Below are 27872 nucleotides of genomic sequence, written 5' to 3' on the forward strand. Positions count from 1 at the left end.
CAGAGCCCTGTCCAGCCTGACCCTGGATGTGTCCAGGGACGGGGCATCCACCACCTCCCTGGGCAGCCTGTGCCAGTGTCTCACCACCCTCAGCGTAAAAAGTTTCTTCCTTACATCTAGTCTGGTGACCTCTGAGCCTCTGAGGACGATCATTGCCTGCCTGTCCAGGTGCCTCTAGTCCCTGAGACAGGAGCATGTGGCAGCAGGGAGGGCAAAGTCTCCCCGGAGTTTGCACATCTGGTGCAGTGGGTGCCCGGTGTGGGCCCTCCTCATGGGTGCTCAGGGAGGGACAGCCAGGTCCTGCTGGGCTCGGGGCGAGCAGGGCTCCTTACAGCCCACCTGGGCTCTGGGCTCCACTGGCAGGATGGATCAGCCCTGTCTGACATGGGCTTGTTCTCTGCTCAAGACTCGGAGAGGCTACACCTACCCTTAAACAAAATGCACTTAAAATCATATACTTACAACAATTATTAACACTGTTTACTAGACCAAGATCTGCAGTGTTGGAAACATTAAAACCCAGCATATGCAGGAACCACAACGTTATAAACTACCCAGCTTGTGTTTGTTGCAGAAAGAAGGATAAAAAGAAGTTGTCTTCTGCACATCTATCCTCACGTGAATTTTAAAAAATATCCTCATTACATAGGTTTCATGAGGTGGGTCTGGCCATCCCTAACACATCCTTTTGCAGAACCTCAGCCTTTTCTACGGAGAGGATGGCAGAGTTGCTATATAGGGATTTATGGCATCACAGACCTGATGGCCACACCATCTCCCTGATGGTCACAAACACATCCCATGACCAGAAAATGGAACTGCTGGGGCAGGCAAAGCACCTGTCCCCTGCTGCTGTGTTTGCGGTAGGTAGGTAAATTATTAGAAACAACTGATTGTAGTTGAGATAAGTTTAGTTCAGCTGCACTGACACTATAAAGGCAGGGGAGTGGACCCTTGTCCTACCACCTCCCTGCAGGATGGGGCTTTGCTGCCTGTGTTGGCTGGTTGTACCTTGAGGGCATGTTGTCTGTGGGTGTTGTTTTCGGCTATCAGTTGCTCCACTGCAAAGTTTAGTTCTAGGTAAATCAAGACTATTTCACTGAGTCTGGATGAGTCATAACCACAGGGCAGGAAACTCTTTTATCTTTGGGGCAGCTGGTTTAATATAGATAGATGTTCACTCCTGAACTCTGAGTAATTTCCATCTCTTCGCTTCTCATTAAAAGCAGATCAGATGAGGGGAAATAGTGAGATGTTTCTCTATGTTGCCTCTGTTTCTACCATCTTTGAGAGAACTTTCTTTAAATTGTGTAGCCTGCCTGTACTGGGTCATTCGCCATATATTTTAATTGGTGATTTATTTGATAATTACAGTAAAAATTCAAAATGCTTTTGCTCCAAAGTACCACTCCTTTTTTTAAGCCTTGATTCTGCAGGCATGGAGGGAGCAGGGATCTGCTACAGCAAGGTCTATTCCGGCTTCCAGAGAGGCACTTCTGGGATCTTCCTTCCTTTCCTGATGTGGGAGCACATTGTTGCCCCCTTGGGTGAAGGGGAACTGCAGTACAATTAGGCATCTTGTTGACAAGCCTGCTAAAAGAGCTGCCTTTGCCACCAAGCAGCAGCTGGAGGTGGAGAGAGGAGGACTTGGTCAGCATGGAGCTTTTAAACACAAGAGAAAGGGCAAGGTTTTGCTGGAGAGTCTCTCGAGTCACTTCTCTTTCCAAAGTGTGTCCAATAGCACTTTTCTTCTTGGGCTTGGTCCAAGGGTCAGGACTTGCCTTCCTGATTGCCTTTTCCTGCCAGAGTGACCTGCCTGCACAGGCATGGGTGGCTTTTCGCTCCACCAGTGACAGCAGAGCTGTGTGATGCTTTTCCACACCTTTGATAGCTGGAATCTTATGCATGCCATCTGTAGAGGCTTGTATGTGCCGTATGAGGAGCATCCAGTAGCAGCCATGCCAGGAGCTGCTCCACGTCAACAACGAAATACAAGGTGCTTGGGCTACCACATCTGTAAGCTGAAGACTCTGCCCACAGCTGGGTAAGTCCCAGCGAGCCCAGGGCTGGTTTTCTAGCCCTTCCCTGCATTGTGCAGGTCTCTCCCCCCATGGTGATGCCCTCCTGCTGTAAAGCTGCTCCCTTTCTTCCCCACCAGAACCAGCAGGACCCCACTGCACAGATCTCCCCAGCCTCCCTGTGGTTGCTCCGGGTGCCTTGCCAGCTGAAGCTCACGTGGCTGGTATTCACTGCCTGTCCGGTCCACAAAGCCCTACATTAAGATAATGCCCGTCTCTGGAGGAATCTAGGGCAGCAACTTGACACCGTGGCTTGGACCACGCTCAGGACCTCTAAATCCATAAGCTGAAGCCAGTGAGAGGAGCGGTTGGCAGGAGCCAACCTCCTCATCATTTTCTGCTTTTAAATATCACAGTAATAAAAGGTAAAATTACGAAAGGCCTCCTGCAGCCCACTGTGCCTAATCTGAAATCGGGAAGATGAAGAGCATGTAGTGAGGTTGTTATTAATATCCGGCCTCCTGATGATGGCTTTATAAACATCAGCATCACAGGCACAGCCTTGTGGTAGCATTTTGGCATGACCTTCTAGACAACTGTTGTGCTTTTTATCACGCTTACCCCTTGCTTGATCTTTAACCAATGAAGCGATACAGGGGAGACCTTGCCCCTAAATATCTGACCTTAGACACAGCGGTATGAAGTCAAAACTGAGAGAAACTGTGTTAAGTGTAGTTGTGCTAAATGCTCTTTAGCCCTGATGCTCCTTGTCTGGGAACTGTGCCACAGGCTATGGCAAGAGGGGGATCAGATGTTTGACGCCAGTGAAAGCCCTCTGTGCTGTAAGGGATGACTCATGGGCAAAAGCCCCATGCAGCAGCACGGCCACGCTCGCCGGGGACTTTGCCTGCTGGGGATGAGGTCTTGGTGGGGATATGAGGGTCACAGCTCCAGGGAGAGGGGCAGTCCCTCCCTCTGGGAAGCCATCAAAAGATGTCAGCTTTCCTAGTGACTTGTACACATTTATCATGGCTATTTAAAGTAGAAATCAAAATCGGAGTGGAGAAAAGATTTTGTAGCTTAGTCAATGTGGATGGAGCAGGTGAGGGCAGCTGTGGAGTCTGGGTCTGCTGGTAAGCAGGAGGCTGGAGTTCACTGGTCCCTATCAGGACCTGATGCTGTTTTGGTGCCATTAGAAATGGCCTTCTGTCCATCCCCATTCTCACTTCTCTTTCAGAGGGTGCCCTTTGCTGGAATAAAGGCCCTGAGGAGAGTCACGTACCACGGAGGGCTAAGGGACACAGATGAGCACAGGAGATGGGTTCCTGCTAGAAGAATGGATGTGGAAAGGATGTGCGAGGCTGTCCCAAACCAGCTGTGTGGTGGGCAGCACTCACCCAGCACAGGACTGGGGGACTCTGTCCCTGTGGCCCCCACAGCTGAGGGGGACGGGGCAACCCATCTCTGCAGAGGCTGGATGGTAGAGACTGGGAGTAAGGAGAGATTTCCTGGTTGTGATGGATGAGGGACTGGTATCAGAGCTGAGCAGCCTGAAGTTGCTTGGGGCATCCCAACTCAAAGACAGTGTGAGGCCAGACCGGGAGCTGGGTCTGGAAGGAAATGTCTCACCCGCAGGGTTCATACGAACCCCTTGGGACCCCCGCAGAGCCAGCAGCAGTGATGGGGAGGAGGAATGGACCGACCTCAGCTGATAACAGGTGGATGAGGACATTGATGGCACAAGCATCTGCCTTGCAGCTGCTCACATTGGTGCTGTGCTGGCACTGCTCTGGCTCTCTTGGGTCATGCCTTGGTCCCGGTCCCGATGCTGCAGATGTGCCTCTGCCTTTTTGGCATGTCTTCCATGCCTCATTGTCCCACATCTTCTTGCCCTTTCCCAGGTCATCCTCCCCTAAAATGACGCAGCAGATGCGGGACCTGCAGCTGGCACAGGCCAGGAAGCCACCGGGCCCTTCCTCACCAAACGCAGCCAAGAGGCTCTACCGAAACCTGTCAGGGAAATTCCGAGTCAATTACACTTCCTTCGATGAGGGCAGCCTGGTGGGACGGGGCGAGAAGGAGAAGCTCCGCAAGTCCTATGTGGTGAGTGCCTGCTGGCTCCATCCAGCACTGCTGTGGCTGGGAAGGCGGGGATGGGGGTGTCCCTGTGTGGACAATGCTGTCATCTGGGTGGAAGCACAAGAATGTATTAAGTGAGGCTGCCCTGGAGCGAGTTCAGCTGGAGCTGGTCCAGGTGTTTGCTCAGCATCATTCGGTTCTGCCTGCAAAGAGCTGGTGCTCCCAAGCCCTTGGGACCAGGGCATCCCCCTCCTCATTGGGTTTGTGGGATGCTGGTGAGGGACTCTAAGGTGTTTGGTGGGGTGGAGGAGGATACCCCATGCTCAGCCAACCTCTGTTTCTCCTTCCACCCAGTTCCAGAGCAATGCTGCCCTCTTTGAGGCTGTGGAGCTGCAGGATCTAGACAGGGTCCAGGAGCTGCTGAAGCAGTACAGCCCTGAGGAGCTGGACCTCAACACCCCCAACAGCGAGGGGCTGCTGCCCCTGGACATCGCCATCATGACCAACAATGCTCCCATCGCCAGGGCCCTGCTGCAGGCAGGAGCAAAGGAGAGTCCGCACTGTGAGTTGGTGTGGGGAAGCTGTGCCATGCCTATCACCTGGGTCTCCATCTTGGTGGGGTGGAACACCCCAGGCAGTGGGATCTGGGTGGGGAGGTGGTCACTGGGCTCTGGGAAACTGGTACATTCTGTAGCATAGGCTCAAGTGGAGCCATGCTCTTGAGTGGAGCCCAGGAGCAGGACACAGAGGGGAGGACGGAGTGTTGGGGTGGGGACTTGGTGCCAGCAGAGCCTGGGCTTGCTCTAACCACCTTCTCTTCCCTCCTTCTGGCTCCCTGCCCTGGACCCGTGGCCGTGCTCACCCACCCCACAGTTGTAAGCCTGGAGAGCCGCTCACTGCACCTTTCCACGCTGGTGCGGGAAGCAGAGCAGCGCGTCAATGAGCTGACAGCGCAGGTGGTGAATGAGGCGCCCAACGCTGACTGCTCTGAGAAGGAGAAGCAGCTCAAGGCCTGGGAGTGGCGATACCGGCTTTACAAGCGCATGAAGGCAGGGTTTGAGCATGCCCGTGAGTGCCCACAGGAGGGCTTGGAGGGCTGGGGGGCAACCCCCACACTGAAGGAAGGAGCCAGGGCTGGGTGAGGTCTGGGCACAGGGCTGCACCGGCACCCATCAGATAATCCCCATGCCCTGTAACTGGGTCTCGCTGTACGGTTGCACGGGGTTGAGCACTCTGGAAACATGTCCCTGGGAGTGGGGGGAGGCCCAGGAGGGACACTGAGGGGTTCAGGGTGACCATCCTCACTGTAGTGGTCGCTGCCTTCTCTGCCCCCAGGAGTGCCAGATGCCCCCACCAATGTCCACCTCTCCGTGGCCAGCAGCTCCTCGGTGCAGGTGACCTTCTGGGAGCCCCTGAGTGTCAACTCGGCCGTTGTCACCAAGTACAAAGGTAAAGACCGGGGTCTCCACAGCAGTGCAGGGGTCATGTAGCTGTGGCAGGTGCCTTGAGTGTGCCAGTGGGGTGTACTGGGGCGCTCACCCCATGCATGCCACACCAACGTGCTGGGAACATGGGCAGTGCTGCCAAGCCGCTGTCAAGCCACCTTTGTGCTCAAGTGCAGGAGTAGCTAGGGCTGCCTGCTGCTGCACAGCCTGGTCACCCCCAGATGGTCTGAGCTAGACCAAACCACTGTCCTACACCAAGGCAAAACTTGAGGTGCCACTTGTTTGCTGCCCACTCACACTGCACGCCAGGGGGGAGCTTTGCCATCCTGCCACTCTTGCACCTGTCACCCACTTAAACCAGATATTTTTGGCTTCTGGAAGAATTTCCTCCATCCCCAACTAGTGACCTGTCGCTTGAGGGTGCTGACCCCACCTGATGTGGCTTGGTGAGGAGGACTGCAGCTCCCTGTGCCGGTCCCCCTCTCCCCTGTCTCCCCTGCCTTCATGCTGCTGCCCCTGCTCCCTGTGCAGCTGCGGGCCCCGAGAGGCTGCAGCCAGCCCTGGAAGCCTGTCCCAGCTCCGGGGCCATGTGGCACCTTGGGGTTCTCTTCTGCTTTCAGTGGAGTGGAGCTGTTCCCCCACCTTCTCGCCACCGCTGGGGGAGGCCGTGATTGATAAGCTGAAGAACCTGCACTTCACCATCCGGGGGCTGGTGTCGGTGAGCTCTCAGGGTGCACCACGGGGGTCTGCACTGCAGGGGGAGACCCCACAGCTGGAAGAAGCCGTTGGCCACGGTGCAGTCTGTGGGGTCGTTCCCTTCAGCCAGTGCGGGGAGGGAACGGGGCTTCACTGTGAGCAGGAGGGGTAGGGTTGTGCCGCGGTGCGTGCCATGTTCAGCACAGCCTGCGGGCAGAGCTGGGAGCGTGGGGCCAGGAGAGGCGTCTGTCTGTCCCTGCATGGCCACAGCTGCCCTGGCAGTGGGGAAACCCCTGCACAGGGTGCCTGGGGACTCTCGAGTGAAAGGCAGAATGAGCCCATTCACCGAGCGCCTGATTTATCCTCTGTCCACCACCTCGCTCCCGTCACCACCCCTGCTCTTCCTGGGCAATAAATCAGTGGCTCGTTCCTCTGCCACCTGCACAAATCGACCTCTCACGCCGGTCCCGCTGCTCATTGGAGAGAAGGGACCAGCCCTGTCTCCATCCCTGGGAGCCCAGCAAGGTCACAGGCTGGTTGGGTCTGGGGCTCCCTGCTGTTTTATCTCCCTGAGAGCCGCAGGGGCCATGCTGCCTGTCAGCTGTCTCCTCCCCGGGGGCTGCCATCCTGTCCCCAGCACACACTGGACCAGTGGAGGGCAGACGGGGCAGGATGGGGACTGTGGTGGGATGGAGCTTGGGATGGGAACACGGGGAGATGCTGGGATGGAGAGGGTTGCCCTTACCAGGGGGCGCAGTGCCAAAGCTCTGGGGCAGGCAGGGACCACTGGCTCGAGAAGCAGGGAAAGCCCTCAATGTAGGTAGAGGAGCTTAGCCCAGGCAGTGATGCCAGAGCCCAGGAGCTGCTGTTAGGGCAGGAGCTGTCCTGGTGCCTGCCAGAACGGGGCTTGAGTTGAGCCCAGAGCAGCGCCGCTGCAAGGAGCTGGCCCAAGCCCATCAATCATGCTTTCAGAGCTGCTTCACAGGCTTCTGTCCACCTTCATGAGTGCCTGGAGGCTTTGCAACATCTGGCAGCTTGACTGGGCTTTAATCAGAGACCTTTAATCACTGTCGCCGTGCCACAAGCCCTCAACAGCACTGGGCCAGCTCCATGTCTCCTTGCACGTCGCAGCAGGAAGGCAGCATCTGACCCTCCAGGCTGTGGAAGCCCCATGTCTTTGGGGTCAGCACATCTCCTGGCAAGGGGCACTTGCAATGTCCCATCCTTTGCTTCCCCCCAGAACCACCCACCCGGGCCGTGGGACTCTCTAGTGTCTGATAACAAGAGCTTTGTACAGCTAGGGAAGGTCAGAGCCAGTGGGCTGTGGTCTCCCAGTTTAGTACTGCTTGTGGTGTACTGGGCTGGGGGGAAACGTACCCCTGCATGCCGAGCTGGGAGAAGTGCCGGTGCACTGATGTGGCTTCCCTCCTTGCAGGGCACAGCTTACTACGTTCAGGTGTCTGCTTATAACATGAAGGGCTGGGGTCCCCCGCAAGCCTCCGTGCCCCCTTTCGCCATCCCTTCCAGTAAGTACCAGTGGGAATGCCTGCGGTATCTGGCACTGGCTGCAGGGCAGAGGTGGGGAGGTGACAGCTCCTTGTGCCATCTGGGGGTCCCTCTCACTGCTGGGATGGGGTCTAGTGGGCCTGGGAGCAGAGGCAGCATCTGGGTCTTAGGCCAGGCAGGGAGGCTGTGCCCGGGGGTCCAGGTTTCTGCCTCCAGGTAACAGGAGCTTTGCCAAATACTGATTTTTCAAGCTGAAATCCTCCTGGCTGCCTGACAAAGGCTGAGCACTTTTAGACCACGTGGATCAGCTCATCATAAGGAGGAAGCTAGGAGAGCGGATGTTGTGCTTTCTCAGTTCAAAGGAGAGCAATGCAGCCATCTCCTCTGTAGGAAGGAAAAACATCCCTGTGTTTTTTAGCAGAGGTTCGTAACAGTGCGGGGCAGCTTTTGGGGAGGGGTCAGTCCCTACTGCTCAGTGACATCTGCCCCAAAGTGGCCAAGCTTGTGCAAAACCACAATTGGCATATGCTGAGGGGAGATGTGGTGGGATGCCCCAACTCAGCCCCTGGAGGTGCCCTCCCAGTCCTGGGTGGCAGTGGGCCTGGAGTCCTCCCTGTGCCACCACATGCTCTTACCCATCCAGCCCAGCCCCAGGGACCTGCATTCCCTGGCATCGAGCTGGGATGGGGGTCACAAGCCCCACCAGAGACCAGCTGTGAGCTGTCAGCACTCTCCTCCCCATGCTGGCACCAGGGCAAGTAGGGGAGGAAAAGCCACCCTATATCACACAAGTCACCCCAGGGTGCTAGGGGAGACAGGCCAGGAGGACTGAACTGGAAGGAGCAGCCCCAGAAGGTGAAGCTCAGGGCTGAGCGATCTCTGAGGTGGCCTCTGCCCCTCGCCACCTGTCCCAAAGTGGGTGTCCACTGTGTGGCAGTCCCACAGGATCAGCACTGGCGGATGTGTAAGAAGCAGCCCCCCGCACATCCGGGGAGGTGGAGGCTGAGCCCAGCCTGACGGGCAGGCAGCAGGGTGGTGGGCACGTGGCCCCTGCCATCGCGCTTGCAGGCAGTGAGGGACCGAGCATGCTGCTGCACATGAGCAGCAAATGCACCGCATATGGGTCAAGGTGCAGGTCTGGCAGCACATGAACAGCAGTGGGGCCAGAGATGTGCAGCCACCATGCATAGCTCTAGCTGTGGATACGGCGAGTGCTATACTGGTATGGAAAGGTGCAAAAATATATTTGCATGTATATGAGTGCATATAGTGAGCCTATGTGTGCACTCCATCGCCCTGGCTTTACCCTGTCCTGCCAGCGGGTGTTGGTCATGTCTGCACCCACTTTAAAGCCCCTTTGCAGTCCTGAATGTGTCACACTCCCTGTGACCAAGATCCATGCATCACTGATACTGTGAGTCTGAAGTAAATCAGACATGAGTGAGATTTATTTATTTTTATCTCCATTAATATTTCTTCCTTCGGTAAAGATCCTTCCCTGGCCCAGCAGAATATAGTCAGGCACCTCCCTGGGTGTTTTTAAAGCTCCTAAAAATAGTGGCAAGCCCCAGCCAAAGTTAACAGAGCTGAACTTTCCATGGAAAACAGCAGCAGGCAGGACACAGGGGGTGTTTAAAGCAATTAATGTAAAGCTAACGTAGAAGCGCCGGTGGGTCCCCAGCCCTTCTCCCAGTCCTGCTGCTGTCTCGCAATGGGTGGAACTGGCAGGAGAGCTTATTTATGTGTTTGCCGAGGTGAGCCCAACTCTCTGCACTCGCCTGGGGAAAGCTGCAGCTTTGGGGAAGACCTGGAGGAAGACACTGGAAAGAATTTTATTTTTTAAGGCCAGTGAAGTGTGGCAGCAACAGACGGGACCTTGTTCTTTCCCTCTGCCGCATCCTTGCTATGCTGTGGGGTGGCCAGTGGCCATGGGGTGCTGTGCAGAGCTGGGGTGGTCCTGGGAAGAGTGGCACAAAACTGGGCATCTCCCAAAGCCTAGCCCACCCAGAGGTGCACAGCACCCACAACTGCTGCTGTGCCTGTGGGACACACAGGTCGGGTACCAGGAGGTGACGTGACATGGGGAGGAGGGTGCAGAAACCATTTTTCCCCCCAGGCCAAGGGGTGCTGGGGGTGATGCTGGTCTATGCCCCACAGACTGGCGGGAGTATGATGGCCGCGCCCCACGGAGAAGGGGACAAGCTGAAGCTCTGGACCACCTGCTGGGGCAGGTGAAGACTGTCCACCAGCACTGTGTTTGCCACGGTGAGTGCATGTCACGCCAGGGTTGTGGCATGGTCCAGGGGGCTGGGGTGGTGCTGGGAATAGATCTATCCCATGGATAAGCATAGCAGAGAGACAGCTCAGGCAGTGGAGACCTTGGCAGAGCCTTCCCACTGGGCTGGCATGCTGTGCCACAGGCTGCTGGTGCACCTCTTCATCTCCTGCTGCAGCATCCTCTGCTCTCTGCTCCCCAGAGCCCTGCAAGAACCAACCCCAGAGCAGGAAGCACTCTGTCTCCAAGAGCCTCAAGCACCTCTTCCACCCTGGCAGCAAGTTTCTAAAGACACTGAAGCGGTGAGAGGCTGGTGCGCGGGGGTGATGATAAGACCTTCCCCAGCAGGGACATAGGGCTGTGCATCCTGGGTACAGCTGGGAGCTGTGCATGCAAGGTGGGGGCTGGGCATGCTCAGAGGTAGGTCCTTGCCTGTAGCAAGCTGGGAGTGTCAGTGGAGATGGGTCCTAGTGCCCAGAAATCGGTTTCTCCTTGGTGTTTCTATTTGGGCTGGCCAAATTGCACCCGTACCCAGATCCCTGCACCATCTCTGAGTGCCACACAGCACCTTCCCCTCCTCGAACCCCACCACCTTTCCACTGCCCACCTTCACACTTGGCATCCAGGTACCCCAGTGTGTCTCCTGCACAAGCCTGGCCCCATTGTCCTCCCTTGTGCGGGCTGTGGCATTGGCCATGGCATCAGCTGTGGCATCAGCCAGGCTTGCCTTGCTGGCAGCATCATGTTCCTGTTCCTGCTCCTGTACGGGCCGTGTGCCTGCTCTGCCATGGGCTGTTGGAGGGGAGCTGAGACCTGGGGCAGCACATGTTGTCTGCCCTTGGGAGACGGACCCTTTGGGAAATGAAGCTGGTAGCTGTGGGCAACACTGAAGTCTGTCATCCCTCCCATGCAGGGGCCTCTACCTGACAGCCATCTTCTACAAGGATGATAACATCCTGGTGACCCATGAAGACCAGATCCCCTTGGTGGAGATTGATGACACCTACTCGTGCCTGCTTATGCAGGATTTTCTCTGGTTCACCAAGGTGGGTGGCCCAGGGACCTTGTGCTGTGTGCTGGGGCATGCAGCAGTGTGTCTCCTGACACATCTCTCTCTGCCTGGCCACCACCCTGGGTGCTGCTGATGATGACCACCAACCCAGCCACTATGTCCTCAGGGGTGTCACCATCTGCAGAACACACTCATTGCAGCACCTTCCCTGGCGCTGCCCATGCAGGCAGAAGTGCCTGTCATGCGTGGGGCACTGCGGGGCTCTCGCTGGGGCTGACTGGGTCCAATATGGGGCTGGGAGCAGAGTCGGGGACCCTCCACGGGCACAAAGTGATCATGAGCTACTCCAGCTGTTCGCACCAGACAACACATCTGGCAGCGCCTGGGCTGTGCCATTGCCCTCGCACACTCCACAGGGCAGAGCACTGAGAGCCAGCAGCAGCCCAGGATGCCAGGGTGAGCCAGGCAGGCATCACACACCACTGCTGCCTTTGACTGGCAGTGGCTTCTCCTGCATCCCGGGCGCTGGGGCTTGGCAGCACAGGCAGCTGCAGGCTTGCTGCTCACCAGGGCTCAGCACGGACCAACAAACCACCAGGGAATGGCATTTCCACCCCAGCTCCTGGAAGCCCAAAGGTGGGCGATGGACCGGCGCCGCGCTGGGCAGGCTGTGTGCCATGATGGGTGGGCGATGGACCAGTGCCACGCTGGGCAGGCTGCGTGCCGCGACGGGTGGGCGCTGCCTCTCCGTAGGGATGCCAGTGGCTTCTCAGCTGTTTAACTGCTTCACCACAGCATCCTGCCATGGCAGCTCTGCCTCCGTTTTAGAGAGCAGGATGTGCAGGGTGCTGCTGCCAGGTCCTCTGCTGTCAGGAAGCTTAGTGAGAGGGCAGGTGGGCAGCTCAGGGCCAAAATTTTTTGCTGGATGGTCCTTATCTACTGAGGGAGAAGGCTGTCTTCTCCCTTCTTCTCTTGGCTATTTTCTACTCAAAATTAAGGAAGTCTCAGTCCTAGATGCAGATGGATAACTGAGTGGACACAGCGTGATGCTTCCCTCAGGTACAGGCTCTGGAGGCATTTTGGGGTGCCTTTGGCACAGGAAATTGCACCCCTGCTGTGAGGCAGTATGTGCCCATGCACATTCCTAACCCAGCTCAAACAGAAAGGCAAATGGATTTCCCCCAGACACCTTTGTGTGAACCAGCTGTGGGCAGCGGCAGCTGGTGGTGATGGCTCTTTGCTGTGCTGCAGGTATCGTGCATGTGGGATGAGATCCTGTGGCTGCGGCAGTGTGTCACCGTCTCCCAGTCGTCCTGCTCCTGCATCCTGCAGACGCGCTTCAAGATGCTGCTGGCCATCTCGCAAATGCAGGTGAGGGCAGGCCTGGGCAGGGAGTGAGTGCTTTTTTGGGGGCACTGTGGGCTGGGCTCCCTTAGGAGCAGCACATGGATGCACCACAGGCAGGAAAACCCCAGGCTCTGCTTATCCTGCCCAAAGCTTGGTCAGTGGCAGGCCTGGGTGCCCCTGCCTTGTCCTACCTGGCAGGACCCTGGTCATGGGGCAATGAGGTGTCAGGCTTCATGGTAATCTTGTGCAGAAGAGCTGGGGGCTGCCAGAGAGTGCTTTGCCAGGCAGGCTGGTTTCCAGCAGGCAGCTGCCAGTCATATCCCAGCTGCCCAGACCCACAGAGCACTGTGCTTCGAGGATGTCCCCTGACATTCTGCATTCTCCTGCCTTCCCATCCCATCGCACAGGGGCTGCTGGGCATCCAGGACCTGGGACAGGTCTTCTTTGAGCCCGTCAAAGACAAGCAGGGCAATATCCTCATCGTCACCCTGAAGGAGGTGAAGACCAACCAGACCTTTGAGAGCGTCCGCTGGGTTCCCATCTGCAAGCTGCAGACCAGCCGCAAGTCTGTGTCCTCCCCGGAGGAGCCCACTGCTCTGGACACACTGCTGATCTCCATCCAGGTGCTGCTCTGGTGCCGTTGTGGTAGGGTATTGCAGTGGGCTCTGTTGTGGGACCACCAGCGCTCCCTGCTCCCCCTCAAGCTGGAAAGGCCACAGCAGAGCCTGGGCCACCAAGGGTTCAGCCCTGGCTGTGGGTAGAGGGGGAGCAGAGCCCAATTATCCTGCAAAAATCCTGTTGCTTTGAGGGGAGGCGTCAGGCTGGTGCCGGATTCATCCCAGCAGCACTGGATTGTACTTGCTCTACTACTTCCCATCCACTGGCTGGGCTGGTTGTGCCATGGGAGGGTATGAGAAAGCCCTGCTGCGAGGGCTTGCTCTACCCAGCGGTGCCTTTCTCCTCAGGACAAGTTGGCTTACCACCAGCGGAGCAGCCATGCCCTCTCCCCGGGGCTCTACCTGGGCTACTTGAAGCTGTGCAGTGCTGTGGATCAGATCCGAGTGCTGGTGCCGGAGAGGGTCCCCAACATCCTGTGCCATGTCAAGATTCGCTCCAACCCCAACATCTCCAGGTGGGGCTTGCAGGGCAGCTCGCCTGGAGCAGCCAGGCTCCTCTGTGCCACCTAGCCTAAGAGCACCTATCACCTCCTGCTTCTGCTCTCAGGCTCCTGGCAGCCATGTAATATTCCCTCTCAGCTCCACTGCCTGCTGTGCAGGAGAGCCTGGAGCTGGAGCAAATGCAAGGTCCCTTCTACCTCCGCAGTTCACACACCCCTTGGGGTGCCGCACCATCTGGGGGAGGAACAGCTGAGCAAACACAGCTCTTGCCCCAATTGCATGTTCAGATCCACCCTGAGCTGCTCCTTCCTTCACGTGTGTCTCTGTCCTCCAGGGAGGAATGGGAATGGCTGCAAAAGATGGCCAGCGTGGAGGAGCCTGTTCCTGCAGAGCCAGAGGCTGAGACCTCCCAGAACCACTTGTTCCAGGAGCTCCAAGTGGCCATCAAGGAGCTGATGACCCTGGTCAACATCCCGTTGCAAGAGGTATGGGCAGGTGCCAAGGTCTGGGGAGGAGGGAGGGGAAGAGGCTGTGCAGCACCACGTTGGTCACTGTGGCAGGCAGGGTACCACAGCCCTAGTCCCTCTTTAGGGGCCTGAAGCATTGATGAGAATTTAGTCCCATGCAAATAGAAGGCACGTGGTGGACAGCCAGCATCTGAGGCATCTGCCTGCCCAGGGACAGTGTCCACGGGAGCTGTTTGTCTTACCCTCATCTGTACCTCCGAAGCAAGGACGGTGAATCTGGGTTTGCATTATAGTCATGTGGTTTGGTCCTGGTTTCAGCCCTTGCAGCATGAGACCAGCCCAGCTCTGCCCCTCCAAAGTGGGATGGTCCTGGCCAGTGGTGGGATGGAGCTGCAGCCCCCTGGGCCAGACTGCATGGGGAGAAATCCCTCCTCCACCATGCTGACTATTTGCTGGGAGGGTGCCCACCGGCCCTAGTGCCAGACACGTGCTTCTGGCCGGGCAGCTGTAAGGGCACCCCTCTGAGCAGGGCTGAGGCCATCACTGGTGGCACTTCTTCTGCGACCCTGTCATATTCACTTTGACTAGTAATTTGGAGACTTTTTGGAGAAATAAGACAGAAAGGCAGATGTGCAGATTATGCCAGAAGCAAGGAGTGTCTGGTTGTGTGCTGAAGCAGCAGTGTCCCCTGTCTGCAGCTGGTCCCTGAGGACTCCTCTGTGGATGAGGACTCGGTGGGGGGCCCACTAGGTGAGGTTTTCAGCTGTGACCTGCAAAAAAATGTGTCTTCTTGCAGGCCAAAGATTTCCGTCTGTACAGCCAAGAGGTGCTGGACTTTGGGGGCCAGGTCTCCTTCCTGCTGCTGCTGCCTCCGTCGGATGATGTCTGCACTGCTCCAGGGCAGAACAACCCCTACACCCCTCGTTCTGGCTTCCTCACGCTGCCGTTACAGATCTTCGAGCTAGGTGAGGAAAGGGAATGCCAGAACCCAGCCTTGCTGGTCTCTTTGTTCTCTGAGACCACCTGAGAGACAGGCAGCGGGGTGGGCTGGAGCTTCCCCAGGAGAGAAGGGACGGGTAAAGGGGGATGCTGAGGGCTGTCCACGCAAGCTAGAGGACAGCGTTGCCTCCTCCCTGTGTTGGGTGAGTGGGGAGGAGCCTGCAGGGCATCCACAGCAAGGGACATGATATTTTTCATTCCCCCATCTCTTTTTACCTCTCCTCAGTCCACTTCTTCACATACGACCGGGAGTTTATCACCCAGTACTGCCAGGTGTCAGCCCTCCTGGAGCTGGAGTCGCTCCTCTCTCAGCAGAGCCTCAGGGAGGCATTCTCTGATGCTGAGCTCTCCACCGCGAAGCAGAGGCACCAGCAGGTTCAGGACTACATCCAGGTACACGGAGTGGGAGTGCGCTGGGAGGGAGCCAGGCTCAGCAGTGCCTGTGGGATGTGGCCAGAGCAGTCATGCCCTGGATGAGCTGCAGGAGCATCCGCACTGGGGCTGTTCACTGCTTTTGGTGGCTGTGACCCCACGGCACTTCTCTGATGTGGCAGATGGGTAGCAGCAGACAGCGCTTTGTCTAGCAACTTCATACTGCAACAGTCAAATTAAAAATGCTGATTAGAGAGCCAAAGGCTCCTGCTCTGCAGGTCCCCACCTTGGTAGAAAAGGGCCTAGAAGTGCTCTTGGGATGGACGTGCAAAAGAGCACCTCAAGCTGCCCCTTTTCCCAGTACCCCTGCCTGCAGCAGGCAGGTCCTGCTGAACCAGCAGCCACTGGTGGTCAAAGCAGCATCTTCCTGCCTGAGAGCACTTTCTTGGGATTTTCTGGCTTGAGGATTCCCCCAGAGCTTTCACCTCTGGTGAAAGGTGTCTGAGGAGACCCTGTGTTTTGCTGTGGGGCTTTTTTGTTGCTTGCTTTTTGAAAGGGATCCTTCATTTCCTATTCTGGCAGCAAATGGAGGAGATCTGGCGTGAGATGCGCTGGATTATGGATGCCCTGCAACACGCCCGGTACAAGCAGCCCTCCTGTGGGGTGTCTCTCAGTGGCTTCCTCAGCGAGGCTGGCGGTGCAACAAAGGAGAAAACCCAATCCACCTCGTCCCACCTCGACTACCTTCCCTCCCCAGCACCCTCGCCAGAGACAAGCCGTAAGCTCAACTTGGGTAAGGACCCAACTTTGCAAAGCTCATGCTAGGTGGGCTCAGGGGCTGCCCGGGTTCAGGGGGGCCAGGATCTGCTCTGGCTGGCTGCACTGTAGCATCGCAGGCTGAGCCAGTGTTGGGAGTTTGGGCAGGGCAATCAGTCTTGACTGGGGCAGAACCTGCTCTGCCTGCGCCTTGGCAAGCACAGCACAGGTGTATGGCAAGGGGGTAAACGCTTGGGAGCTGCCTTGGACTCTGCCTGGTGTAAACCCTCTGCCAGGGCTGCCAACAGCAAGCCTGAGCCCCTCTTTGTTTCTCTTACACTCCTCACAGACTCACATGGGCTGTCAGACGAGGAGGGCTCCTCAGAGGTGTTCCTGGCCACCGACAGCGACTATGACTCCAGCAGGGCACAGAGCCCGAAGGAGCTTGACCTGGTGTACTCCTCCTCTGGGCCCGAATGCTGCAGCAGGAGAGTTGCCCGCACCCTGCGGGACAGTGCCCCTGATGTCCTGCAGACCCACGAGCTCAAGACCCCACCACCGCCGCCACCACCACCACCACTGGAGGAGCCCCGGCCGCCCCCTGAGCTCTACGACAGCGACTTCGTCCTGCCCAGCCGACAGATTGAGCTGCTGCGCATCACGGAGAAGCGGCAGGCTTACTGCGTTCGGACCAGCAGCCTGGACTTCCCCAAACCGCTCTGCCAGGTGGCCAGAAAGTCCTGCCCTGGCTCCGTCGACAGCTCCCCGACGGAGAGCAGGACCGTGGGCCACTGCAGCCAGCTCAGGCTGGGGACTGGCTCGACACGCAGCCCCGAGCGTGGCCGGGGTGGGCAGGGCTCTGAGCCTGTCTTCCGGACGCGCTCAGCTGAGTGGACTCAGAACTTCCAAGAGCAGCCGGAGCAGCCTGGGTGCTCGGCCAACCGAGGGAAGAAGCCGGGCTCTGTCGCCTTGCAGGTCTGCCCTCAGTACGAAACTGGACTCTCCAAAGAGGCCAGTGTCAAGGTACCAGAGCCTGCGAAGGGCAGCATTGCGCTTCTGCCATGCCCGGACAAAAAGGGCTGGCAGGGTGGGGAGGCAGGCAGCAGGGTGTCGTGTGTCCCTTGCCTGTCACTGCCCTCTCCATCCTCCACTGTCCCAGGGGTGAGGTCCTCTGGAAAGCCACAGCCCTCCTGCCCTGCATCCCTCTGTCCCTGCAGTAGTCATGGGGCTCCTGGCAGTGCGGCACAGAGTGTGCAGCTTTGCAGGAGCGATAGCCGGTGCTGCAGAGGGAGTGAGCCAGGGCCAGGGGTAGAGTATTTTGGGGGGACAAGGCAGTAGAGCTGCGGTTCAGTTCGTGGTCTGTGGTTCAGCAGCTGACAGCAGGCTAGTGCCACCCAGCATGGGCAGGCAGTGAGCAAAGGTCACACTGATGGGTTTCCCTTGCCATGTCCTGGTGTTCAAACAAATCAGCCCCCTAGCTGAAACCCAGCCATCACCCGCCCGTCCTGTCCCCACCCCCCCACAGCCTCCCCTTCCTAGGGTCTGTGCTCCCCCCCACCAGCCCCTTGTGCCTTTGCGGAAGGGAGAGCAGGAGCCACTCATCTCCAGCCCACAAAGGGGAGCAGGCAGGCAAAGCTGCCTCCTTGCTGCAGGCATTGGGGTCTGCTGGAGCTGCTGTGCAGCCTGGTTCCTCTCTGTGAGGGCTTTGCTACCGAGAGCTCACCCTCAGTCTGATCATCCTCACCTGCTCTGGGTGGGATCCCTATGGAGGAGGTATCCCAGGGCACGCATCTCGGACAGGTCCCCCTCCAGCTCTGCCACGTCCTTTGCTCCCAGCAATGAAGCTCCTTCCCCTGTTGAAATTTCCCTTCCCATGTTCCCAGTGCCCGGAGCCGAGGCTGACAGAGCAGCCCGAGCGCAGCCTGCCCATGAAATGGCAGAGGAAGGACAGAGCTGATGGACTGATGGGTTTTATTGCTGGGGTGTTTTGATAGCCGGTTTCTCCACAAACGGTGAGGACATTGGAAGCAGAGGGGAATCTGACTTGCAGTATTTATTTTCCATTCGAAAAATTACCATAGATTTCTATACAACTGAAGTGCAGCCCTCGGGTTCCTGGCGGGCTGCCCACGTGGCTTTTGAAGTTGCAAAGCTCTGGACACGCCTGCTTGAAAGCGTTTTACGATGTTCTTCTCAAAGAAAGCCAAGTTCAAAGGAAAGGCTCCTCGGCTGGTGTAAATCAGCTGAGCCCTGCGATGATTGTTCGGAGCTGGCAGAGTTCACGTGGGCTGAGGGCTCGGACCACCCTGACGGGGCACTGCTCGCGGCGCTCTGCAAGCCCTTACGGATGTGCCAAAGGAAACTGTCGCCCTGCCTGAGTGAGGATGGATGTCCCGCTTTAGGGCCTTTGAAGTCAAGTAGTGGGCTCCCAACGGTCATTAGCAACCAGAGCCCAGATGGGCTTGTTTTCTTGGCTGGATTTGGGATTCAGCGGGCAGTCCCCAAGGAAGCAGATAGGCAGGGTGAGGGTAGCTGCTGGTGGGAGAGCCCTGAGCTTGTCAATGGGACGAGGTTTAGTGCTGATTCCCAAAGAGGCTTCAGCTCAGCACCGCTAGTTTGGCAGAGCCCTTGTGGTTCAGCTGGCCTGAAAGTCTGGATTCTGCTCATGAGAGGGACTTGATGCAGATCCCTCCATGGTGCCAGGAGCGAGGCTGAGACTACCCCTCTCTGGCTGCAGGTAATGGGGTGATGGGGCAGCCTGAGTGGAGCAGACGAGCTGCAGGTGACACATGCAAGAGTTGAGCTGCAAGGACTCGGACAGTACAGTGGAGGCAAGAAAGCAGTGCATGAGTTTGGGTCCCAGGTCTCCAGGTGCAGTGTGCCCACAGCTCTGTGCCAGGATGCTGCCACTGGCTCACCAGGCGCCATCGCGGCAGCTCTTCCTCCACCCTAATGACTACTGTAGGACACTCTGCGTGCTACCTCTGTCCCCCAGTTCCTCCTCATCCCTCCCCCTTATCGTCCATTTCTCCCACCTTTCTCTCTCCACAGCTGCACATCACCAGCCAGACGTCCGCCGGGGAGGTAGTGAAGCTGGTGGTGCTTGAGATGAACGACGTCTCCCGCAGCATGTTGGGGGGCTCAGCTACCTTCTGCTACAGTGAGGAGCAGCTGGACCACTTTGGACTGGTGTTCGCCTCCGACGAGAGCGAGCGGTGGCTTCCCAATGACTTCTTGCCTCTGTCCCTCCAAACCACCCAGCCCGAGGGGCGGTTCTACGTCCGGATCAAGGAGACGTCCCCTCTCGTGCTCCAGTACGGACCAGCGACTACTGTATGAGAGGAGGAGAGCTGGCCGAGGGGACCTCAGCTTCCAGACAGCAGACAGCTCGTCTCTGATGCTTCCTTCTTCCACAGACACCCTCTCATCAGGCGTCCACGGGGTGGAATGGGATCATACTGGGCTGTGTGTTATTTGTGTTATTTTTTTATTTTTTTTTTCTTTTTTTAACCAAAGAGACATCGAGACTCAGTTTTTCTGACTGCAGAAGAGGAGGGTGGAGTGCGGAGACCTCAGAGCTTGGGAGGAATCTCTGCAGGAATGGAATTTTTGAAAGTAAACATTTTTAAGGGGAAAGGGGGGGAGAGAGAGAGGAAAAATATTACAAGAAGAAGCAGCAATACTTTTTTTTTTTCTTTCTTTCTTCTTTTTCTGAAAAGCCTTGTTTGGGAATCACTGAAGGCAAAGCCACAGAGGATTGCTGGGGAGGGTTGTGGTGTCAGTGAGGAGAGTGCACGAGTCACAAGGGCAGCACTAAGAAGGGTGCTTTTCTGTCTGCCCTCCTTTCACTGTACCTGGAGAAACAATTCTTGCACATAGTTCTTGGAACAAAATGATATTATTTTTTTCCTGAAAAAAATTAATAATTGTGCTAGAGACACTGGAGTTGTGTAAGAGGTGAAAACCCTTTGACTTGTTTTAAAGGCAAAAGGAGTCCACGCAGCCAGCCCCATGCGCACACAGATGTGCACGCAGCTGTGTTGATACCACCGGTAGAGGTTTGCTATAGGGCATCCTCTGCAGCACCCTGCGCACCACCCTGGGATTTCCTTTCCTCCTCGGTTGCCGTTTTGTTCTGGTGATTGTGCTTGGCCTCTCTTGTTTGTCCTATAGCATGACATTTTGTTAGCCACTAGGTCTCTTGTTAACAAGGTTATTTTTCTGATCTGTGGTCTATAGTAAAAATGACTGCTGCTGACTGCGTATCACTCTTTTCCTTCTTGCGGCTTGATGTGTGGTGTTCCTTCATCCCCCAGATTAGCCCTGATTTCAAGGACTGAGCTCATCTTTCCTGGAGTGTTTAATGGGATGCTTTCCACTCAGTGGAGGTTTACGTTAATGTGTAAATCACATGTGTGGCAGCAAAGTGCAAGTTAAAAATGTTTTTCTGGGCTTCGTTGTTCTCTAAGGCAGTAAAAAAAGCTTTGGCATGCAAAGGCAGTCACCTCCACGTGGTGTTGGAAACCCGATGGTCATAGGGCCCGAGCATCTGCAGTTAAATGCGTTAATCCGGTCCTGCAGCCTCCACTGAGGGAAGAGCACCAGGAGAAGAGCGTGGAAGGCTGTGAGAGCTCACAGCTGTATTGCAGCTGGTGCAGACACTTTCAAGCGAGTGGCAGCAAGCAAGGTGTGAGGCTAGCGGTCCTTCACAAGGTGAGGCTCATGTTGCTGGTGCCTCTTCAGCAGCCAGCTCCCTCCCCTTCCCTTTGCACTGAGGGGTTAGGGCTGGGCAGCAGACCCCTGTCCCTGGGTGCTGGGGTGAGAGTGGGGGCTCTGCAGGCAGCTGTGCAGGGTCTGCCTGCCGATGATTGCCGTTGCTCCTTGCAAGTTCGTTGTTCCTCGCCTTGCTGCGAAGAGCCGGCGGCACGCTGTGCGGTGCGGGCAGGAATATGTCCCAGCACGAGCCCTTCGCCACCCCGCGTCAGAGCCACTCTGAAGGGGAGGATCGTGTGCCAGCCCCTCAGCTGGTGCAAATCAACAGCACCGCATTGACGTCAGCGCAGACACCGCCATGGGACGTGGAGGCAAGCGGCAAAGGAACATTTAAAAAGGCATTTCTCCCATCTCCTTTCCCCTTTGCTCAGCTCCTGCCTCAAGTTAAAACCAATCCCACTTCCCCAGGTCAAGGAAGAAGCAGGTCAGGGTGGGCAGAGGTTCCCATGGAGTTTGTCTGTGTTGGGCATCCACGGGCATTGACATCCCGAGGAGGCAGGAGCTGCAGGGTAGCCCTTCCCTAGCAAGAGCTTGTTCACACACATCACCTACTGATGCTCGGAGCCTGGGGCAGAGGAGAGGGAAGGCACAACTGGTAGAAAACTATTAAGTGGCTTTCTGGAAGTCACACAGTGAATTCAGTATGAGAGCAGGGCTATGTACAGAAAGCTACATCTGTGTTCCTGATGCTCCTGAGCACAGATCCATGCAACTCTTACTGACCTTTTATTTGACCCCAGAGGGGAAAAAAGCTTCCCCTTTTCTTAAGCAATTGTTCTCCATTTCTAGAGCCCTGCTCCATCAAGAGAGATGGGGCTGTGATGCAAAGCCAGGCGCTGACTCTGGCCAGGGTGGGCATGGGGCCAGCTCTGCCACTAGACCCTGCTGGGGTCTGGTTACCCACATTTCCCAGTGAAGATCCCCTGCCCATGGGAGGGTCTCGCTGGCCACAGAGCAGGGTGTATTACTTGGCTGCAGGGAACAACAGCAGTATGTGGGTTTATGGGAGTTCCTCCCTTTGCGTGGAAAAGGATGGTGGAAAGAGCAGGGGCCTGTGTAGAAGCAGAGTTGGAGGCAGCCGGAGTGGGAAGGTTGGGAGTTGAGTAGCAGTTGTGTAGGAGATCCCCTACCAGGGGCACTTGGGCATGGGATGTCTTGGTGAAAGCTTCAGTCCTCCTACAAGCATGTCTTCAGCCCCGTGAGATGGACTTTACAGACACCTCTGCCCTGTGCTGGTAAATGATGCATAATAAGGTGGGACTACCACAAGAGCAGAGCAAGGTGGCCTGGGTGAAGAAGAGGGCTTTCTGGGGCAAGCTCTGCTGCACAATGTTTCTTGAAGAATGGCTTTTGCAAGGGGGTTACATCTTTTCACATTCACCTTCTATCCCTAGGTGGCTTCATGGGCACATCCCAATGTTTTCTTTCCAAACAGGTCTTGAAGCCTTCAGATGCTCTCCTGCCCTTCCCCATGGCCAAGGAGTAGGAGCAGAAACCATGCAGGCTCTGTATGCAGCAGTCTGTAAGGCTGTAATCTCAGTGTTAAGGGCTGGGGAGCCCATGTGGCTGCTTGAACCAGCCTGGAGCCATGAGCTGTTTACGTGGTGGCTGGTTTTTAATATTTGAAGGCTGTATCACACGTGGGTTTTGGGGTCTTAATGGCTCAAGGCCTTAAAGGGCATTGAGGCTCTGGGTTAGGCCACTCAAGCTTTGCTCTGTAACTTCTTCAAACACATTCCCATGACTCAGCTGCTCTCTGTTTCCTTCTTTCTTCAGCCCAAAGCCATGCACCTGGCTGAAAGTGGCCCGAGCAAGGCTGGTATGGGGCTGACAACCTCCCACCAGCTTTGGCAGCCAGCATGGTGTGATGAGCTGTGCTCTCAGGTGAGGAGCAGCCAGGGCACTCATTCTCAGCAGCACAAGGATTAACAGCGTTTGTCCTGGTAGGTCTCCTTGCACTAGTGGCAGAGGTTTGGTGAAGGGACTGTCTCAGTGGGGACCAGCCTGATACTCGCTCTGGCATGTGCACCACAGCACAGGCGATGAAGGAAGGTCCCCCAGGCACCTGATCTCAGCCCTGCTGTCTCCTGCCATGGGGAAGCAGTGGAGATGGAACTGGAAGAGGCATAATTTTACTTGTAGAAATCCCTTTTCTCCAATATTTTAATGAGCAAAGCAGGCTAGAATCCTGGGAGACTGTGCCTGCACAGACCTGTATCACCAGGCAGAGACACCTCTGCCCCTGCACTGCCCACGTCTCCAGAACTGCCAGCCACGGGTGCTGCTGATGTCCAGGCCCAAACACCGCTGTGCCCACACATGCATGCACCCACCCACTGGGCATGCACCCCACCTGCAGTGTGCATTAACGCCCTCCCCGCCAGTGTGCCACCCAGATGCCCTGCACGCACATTGTCCCTACCTGGTGCTGTGCACTGAGCTGCCCTGGACAACCCCACATCCCGGCGGGAGGCACCCTTAAAAACCTCAGCTGGCTTAGAGCAGAATGAGCAACACTCGTCTGGGAGATGGGACAGAAGCAAAGGGCTGGGAGGAATTGAGAGCAGCCCATTGTCCACACACCTGAGCTCAACAGGAAAGCTGGCTATGCCAGCGCTGTTTGTCCCCTGCCGACCTTCAGGCAACAGCAAACCAAGTGGCTCTGGGGTTTCCTTTCTGGCTGGCAGCATGCAGGGTCCGAAGGCAGCTGTGGGCATCGCATGGGGATGCGCTTCCTACCTTCCCTGGGAGGCAGGGGCCGGTCTCCTCAGCTGAGGCATGTGGCCTCCTCTTCCAGGAGCTCTGGAGAACCAAAAGATGACGCTGCAGAACAATCTGTGAGGGTTTTTTCATCTGTTTGTCAACATCACTTCTGTCAGTAACAGCAGTTAAATGCAGATCAGTGTATTACTTTTTGCTGTTGGGGACAGTGAAAGCAAAATATCAACTTGGCCAATCTGGCAACCAGGTCTTCTCCTCCCTCCCCTTGGAGGTAGACCCAGGTCCAGAAGTGCAGCAGGAGGAAACTGCCGTGCTTCTGTGAGGGTTAGGGGGAAGGTATTAATTTACATCACCAGAAGAGCCGTGCCTGCATGGTACTTTGCTCACATTGTACAGCTTCATAGAAACAAGCTTGAATTGTGACATTGAATTTCCTCCCCAAAATCAAGAGCTTGTTGGCATCAGTTCTGCATTTCTTTTCTCCCATCCAAAGGAAGTTTCTCGGTTTACTAGAAACAAATCCAGCTTTGTGTTTCCCAAGGTTTGGTCCTCTAAGTCTGGGATGTGGGATTTTTTTGCTTTTTTTTTTGCCTTTTCCTCTGTCCCATACCGCATCTTCCACCCTCCTCCCCAGACTCTTCTTCTTTGTTCTGGTTACAGGGGAAAGCCGAAGTGTTACCCTTTCTATAAAGCAGCTGCAGTGTCCACAGAGGAGAGGTGCTTTGAGCCTGATCTGTTGAAGTCAGTGGAAGCCTTCCTTCCCTCAAACAGGAGGTGAGAAAGCGAGCAAGAGTCATGCCAGCCATCCAAAACGCAGTGGAAGTTCTAGGGCTATTCCAGCACATGCAATTACCAAGTTAATTATTGCTCTATCATCTGTAGGAACTCGGTACAATTACTGTGCAGTTACATTGACTGTTTACCCACGTAGCTTATAAATAGAGTTGCCACTTAATTGAAATGTGGTGCCGTCAGATTTATGCCGGGTGAATGAGGGGGTTGCAGAGTGCCCACACTTTCCATCCCCAGCACAGATGCCCACGGAGGACGCAGCTTCGCCGAGCAGCCGCTGAGCAGAGCACTGTTGGCCTGAGGCTCGCTTTCAAGCAGCCTTTACCCAGGTGGCTGAGGTTTCTTCGAGAAGCCACACACTGGTCTACTCTGTACGCTGTGGGCAAAGCCACTTCCCATGTGGAACTGGGCTGGGCAACACAGATTTCAGACCAAGGTTGCAATTTCCCAACCACAAAGACACTTGGACTGGAGGAGATGAGAGTCCTGGTAACGTTAGCACCATCGCAAAGTTCCGGCTTTGGTGTGTCTAGGTTTTCTTGGCTTGAGGTTCTCCAAACCCACCTATAGACCAGGCAGCAAACAGCTCTTTCCACCCCATGAAAAATCTCAGGTCACAGGAAAGTTTCCTGTTCCAAAGCAACCTGAAAAATAAAACAACATGAAAACAGTAACTGAACATACAAAGGCAAAAATTCATGAGGAAACGATAGTGCTTTATTTGATATTTTCCACTCTAAAAAAAAAAAAAAACAACCCTGAAAACTTTATTCTTTAATCAAACTCATTTTCACTTGAGAAACCAAAACACGGCAACAGGCCAGTGACTATCTACAATTCTGGTTTTGGAGGACAGCATCTGGTGAAATCAAACAGTCCCTTATGGACGTTTATATTATGGCTAAAGTTGCTTTTTGGTGGGAAGAAAAAAGAAAAAACCCAACAGATGACGTGTTAAAACAACATGTTTATATGGTTTTTCCCTCCAGCCCTAATCCCATAGATTGTAAACCACGTGCCTAAAGCTGAGCATGCACTTTGCTGACTCAGGCTTCAAAGAACCTTTGGAGATGTGTTTGTCCTGAAGTAGTTTAATGTGATCTGTAAATGAAGATAGCAACAAAAGTATGATTTTGCTCTTGTTTCTTTGACAGTTTCTGAGCTGCTGGACCACATTCCTAGACTTGCTGTGCCACTGTTTGAAATGGCTTGGCAGGCAGCAGGAGCCACAGCCGCTGGCTAAGAGCAGACGGGTGATGGGCACATCCTGCAGCTCCTTGCTGGGGAGTCGCTGGAACCCACTTTTCCCCTGCCCCTGCCCCCAGGAAATCCCAGGCTGGAGCCAGCTGCCCAGCCCACAGGGGAGCACAGCAGCTCTGCTGTCGAGGTGCGGTTTGCTGTGGCAGAAATAGCTGCAAGAGCTGCTCCTGAGCCAGCTGCATTCCTCTCTTCCCCCAAAGCCCCGTGTGGTGCTGGCCACAGCCAAACCACAACAGAGCCCTCTGCGCAAACAAATGTCACTGCTCCTGTTTGCAGTCATAGAGGGCCCATCGCTGTGATGGTATCAGTTGACCTGATTCCCAGTATTTTCCCTTAAGACATCTAGTTTCCAACAATGCCTCAAAACTGGAAATTAAATGCACTAGGTGCTTCTGCCAAGGTCTGGAAATGCATCCCACCCCGGCCTGTGCTGCCTGGAGAAGGAGCAGGAGAAGGGTGAAGTGTCCCAGAGAGGATTAACAGCGTGTGCTGCGGTTCACGGGTGAGTGTTGCAGTGGGGGAGCGTACCGGGAGATGTTGCCTTCCCAAGTGTTGTGCTATTCCTGGACCCAGCACTGCTGTTCCTGCTCCTTCAGGAGCAGCACACTCAGTTAATTGATCTGCCTTGAGAACAAACCCAGCCTGGTGCCCTGCAGGGGACCTGCATGGTCCTGCTTTGCTCATCGATGCAAAGCTCAGCAGGTCACAAGGTGAAGACTTTCAAACAACAGCACAGCTTGTATGAAGGCACCACCTCTGTGCATCTTAGATTTTCACTCTGCCCACAGTTTACCTTGTAACAACACCAGTAAGGTGAAACCAGGTGCTAAACTCTACTAAATTTATCTTAAAGGATATGGAAAATGACCAACTAATTATAGATCCATATATCCGTAAAGAAAACATCCTTCGGGTGGCATTTGGTAGAGCAGCCACAAATACCGCGTGTGTTTGGGCACAGGAGAAAGGGAGGGAGAATATGCCAGGGCCCCACTGTCACGCCCTGCAGCCAGTGTTGGTAAAACATGAGCGTGGCTCACACCACCAGGCTGGTGGGCAAGCCCTGGCCATGCCTGGTTGCATCCTCTCGCAGGGGCTGCCTGGTCCTGCCACGCTGCCCATTGCCAGCACCACGTAAGAAGCCACTGCAAGGCAGTAGTACCCAGCACCCTCACACCAGGGCGGAGGGTGTGAGACAGAGGCAGCCGGCCTGCCTGCATGGTGGGACCCGGTGCCGCGAGGTCTCACCCCAGGGTTTGGCTTTCTTGGCGTCTAACGAAGGGCTCTGCAAGGGGCAGACCCTGTGACACAGGCTGCATCACTCCACTCGGCTGAGCACTGAGCATGGATTAACGGTGCACCCCAACTGCCACGGGGACTTAAATCCCAGGTTTTGTTGTTCTGACTGTAAGTGGAAATGTACCTTTTAGCACCAGACTGAAGCATAAATATTGGTACAAAGTCTAGGGTGCGGGATTGACCGGCTCAGGGCCATCTGGTGCCATGTGCTGCCATGGCAAGCAGAGATGGAGCCAGGCTAGCAGAAGGCTGTGGCCCCTTGCTGGGCAGGCCTGATTGTGCAGGGATGTGCACAGTGGTGCAGACAGGGAGCTTGTATGCTGTCAGAGGTTGGGATTCCTGGATGGCCACAGGTTAACTAAAATAGAGGTGGAAGATACATTAGAAAGTCTATAGGAAACACCCAACTGGACGATTTTGTGGTGGTGTTTCCTTCCAGACGACTTTCCCAGCCCTCCTGCTTTGCTAGGTTGACTCAAGGTCAAGTCTCAATGAAGTCAACTGGAGACTTGCCCTTGGCACTGGTGGGACCAGATATTTGGCCTGGGAGCTGGCTGCTGGGCAAGTGGTGGTGAACCACCACTGCAGGGAGTGCCTCTCCCAGTGAGTGCACATGCAGCAGGTCCCTCATCCCTTGCCATGGCTTGGGTCTTGTATCCTCATATCCTCGTATCCAGGCAGTTATCGCCTGTTTCCGTGTGTGGTTGGTACAGGACAAACCAAGCCCTTTTTGATTTGTCACCAGTTGTGGGTGACTTCACGAAGCTGAGCTCTGTTGCGCCGTCATGCTCTGGCTGGAAGAGGCTTTGATCTGGGTGTTTAATGAAGACGTTAATTGATAGCACGTGGGGAGGAATCTGAGCTGCTCTGAGCTGTCTCCAAGCCCCTCAGATCCCAGAGCCATCATCCCCTTCAAAACAGAACAGAAGAAGAGTTA

The 27872-nt window shown here is 55.7% G+C and overlaps 1 protein-coding gene across 1 annotated transcript in view; it reads left to right on the top strand.

The window, feature by feature from the left end:
• The window catches only part of LOC101917653 (ankyrin repeat and fibronectin type-III domain-containing protein 1-like), a 209135-nt gene extending 188787 nt beyond the window's left edge, over positions 1-20348 (top strand). Inside the window, exons 6-23 of the mRNA XM_027791883.2 lie at positions 3920-4121; positions 4452-4659; positions 4971-5165; positions 5433-5546; positions 6163-6260; positions 7674-7764; positions 9902-10009; positions 10222-10321; positions 10933-11065; positions 12283-12402; positions 12786-13001; positions 13344-13510; positions 13831-13981; positions 14760-14928; positions 15189-15355; positions 15917-16127; positions 16440-17113; positions 19142-20348. Of these exons, the coding sequence (XP_027647684.1) occupies positions 3920-4121; positions 4452-4659; positions 4971-5165; positions 5433-5546; positions 6163-6260; positions 7674-7764; positions 9902-10009; positions 10222-10321; positions 10933-11065; positions 12283-12402; positions 12786-13001; positions 13344-13510; positions 13831-13981; positions 14760-14928; positions 15189-15355; positions 15917-16127; positions 16440-17113; positions 19142-19429 (3412 nt within the window). The 3' untranslated portion in view covers positions 19430-20348. The remainder of the gene's footprint in view (positions 1-3919; positions 4122-4451; positions 4660-4970; positions 5166-5432; positions 5547-6162; positions 6261-7673; positions 7765-9901; positions 10010-10221; positions 10322-10932; positions 11066-12282; positions 12403-12785; positions 13002-13343; positions 13511-13830; positions 13982-14759; positions 14929-15188; positions 15356-15916; positions 16128-16439; positions 17114-19141) is intronic.
• Positions 20349-27872: the final 7524 nt, after the last annotated feature.

Source organism: Falco peregrinus, chromosome 5 (assembly GCF_023634155.1).
Source record: "Falco peregrinus isolate bFalPer1 chromosome 5, bFalPer1.pri, whole genome shotgun sequence".
NCBI classification, from domain to species: Eukaryota; Metazoa; Chordata; class Aves; order Falconiformes; family Falconidae; genus Falco; species Falco peregrinus.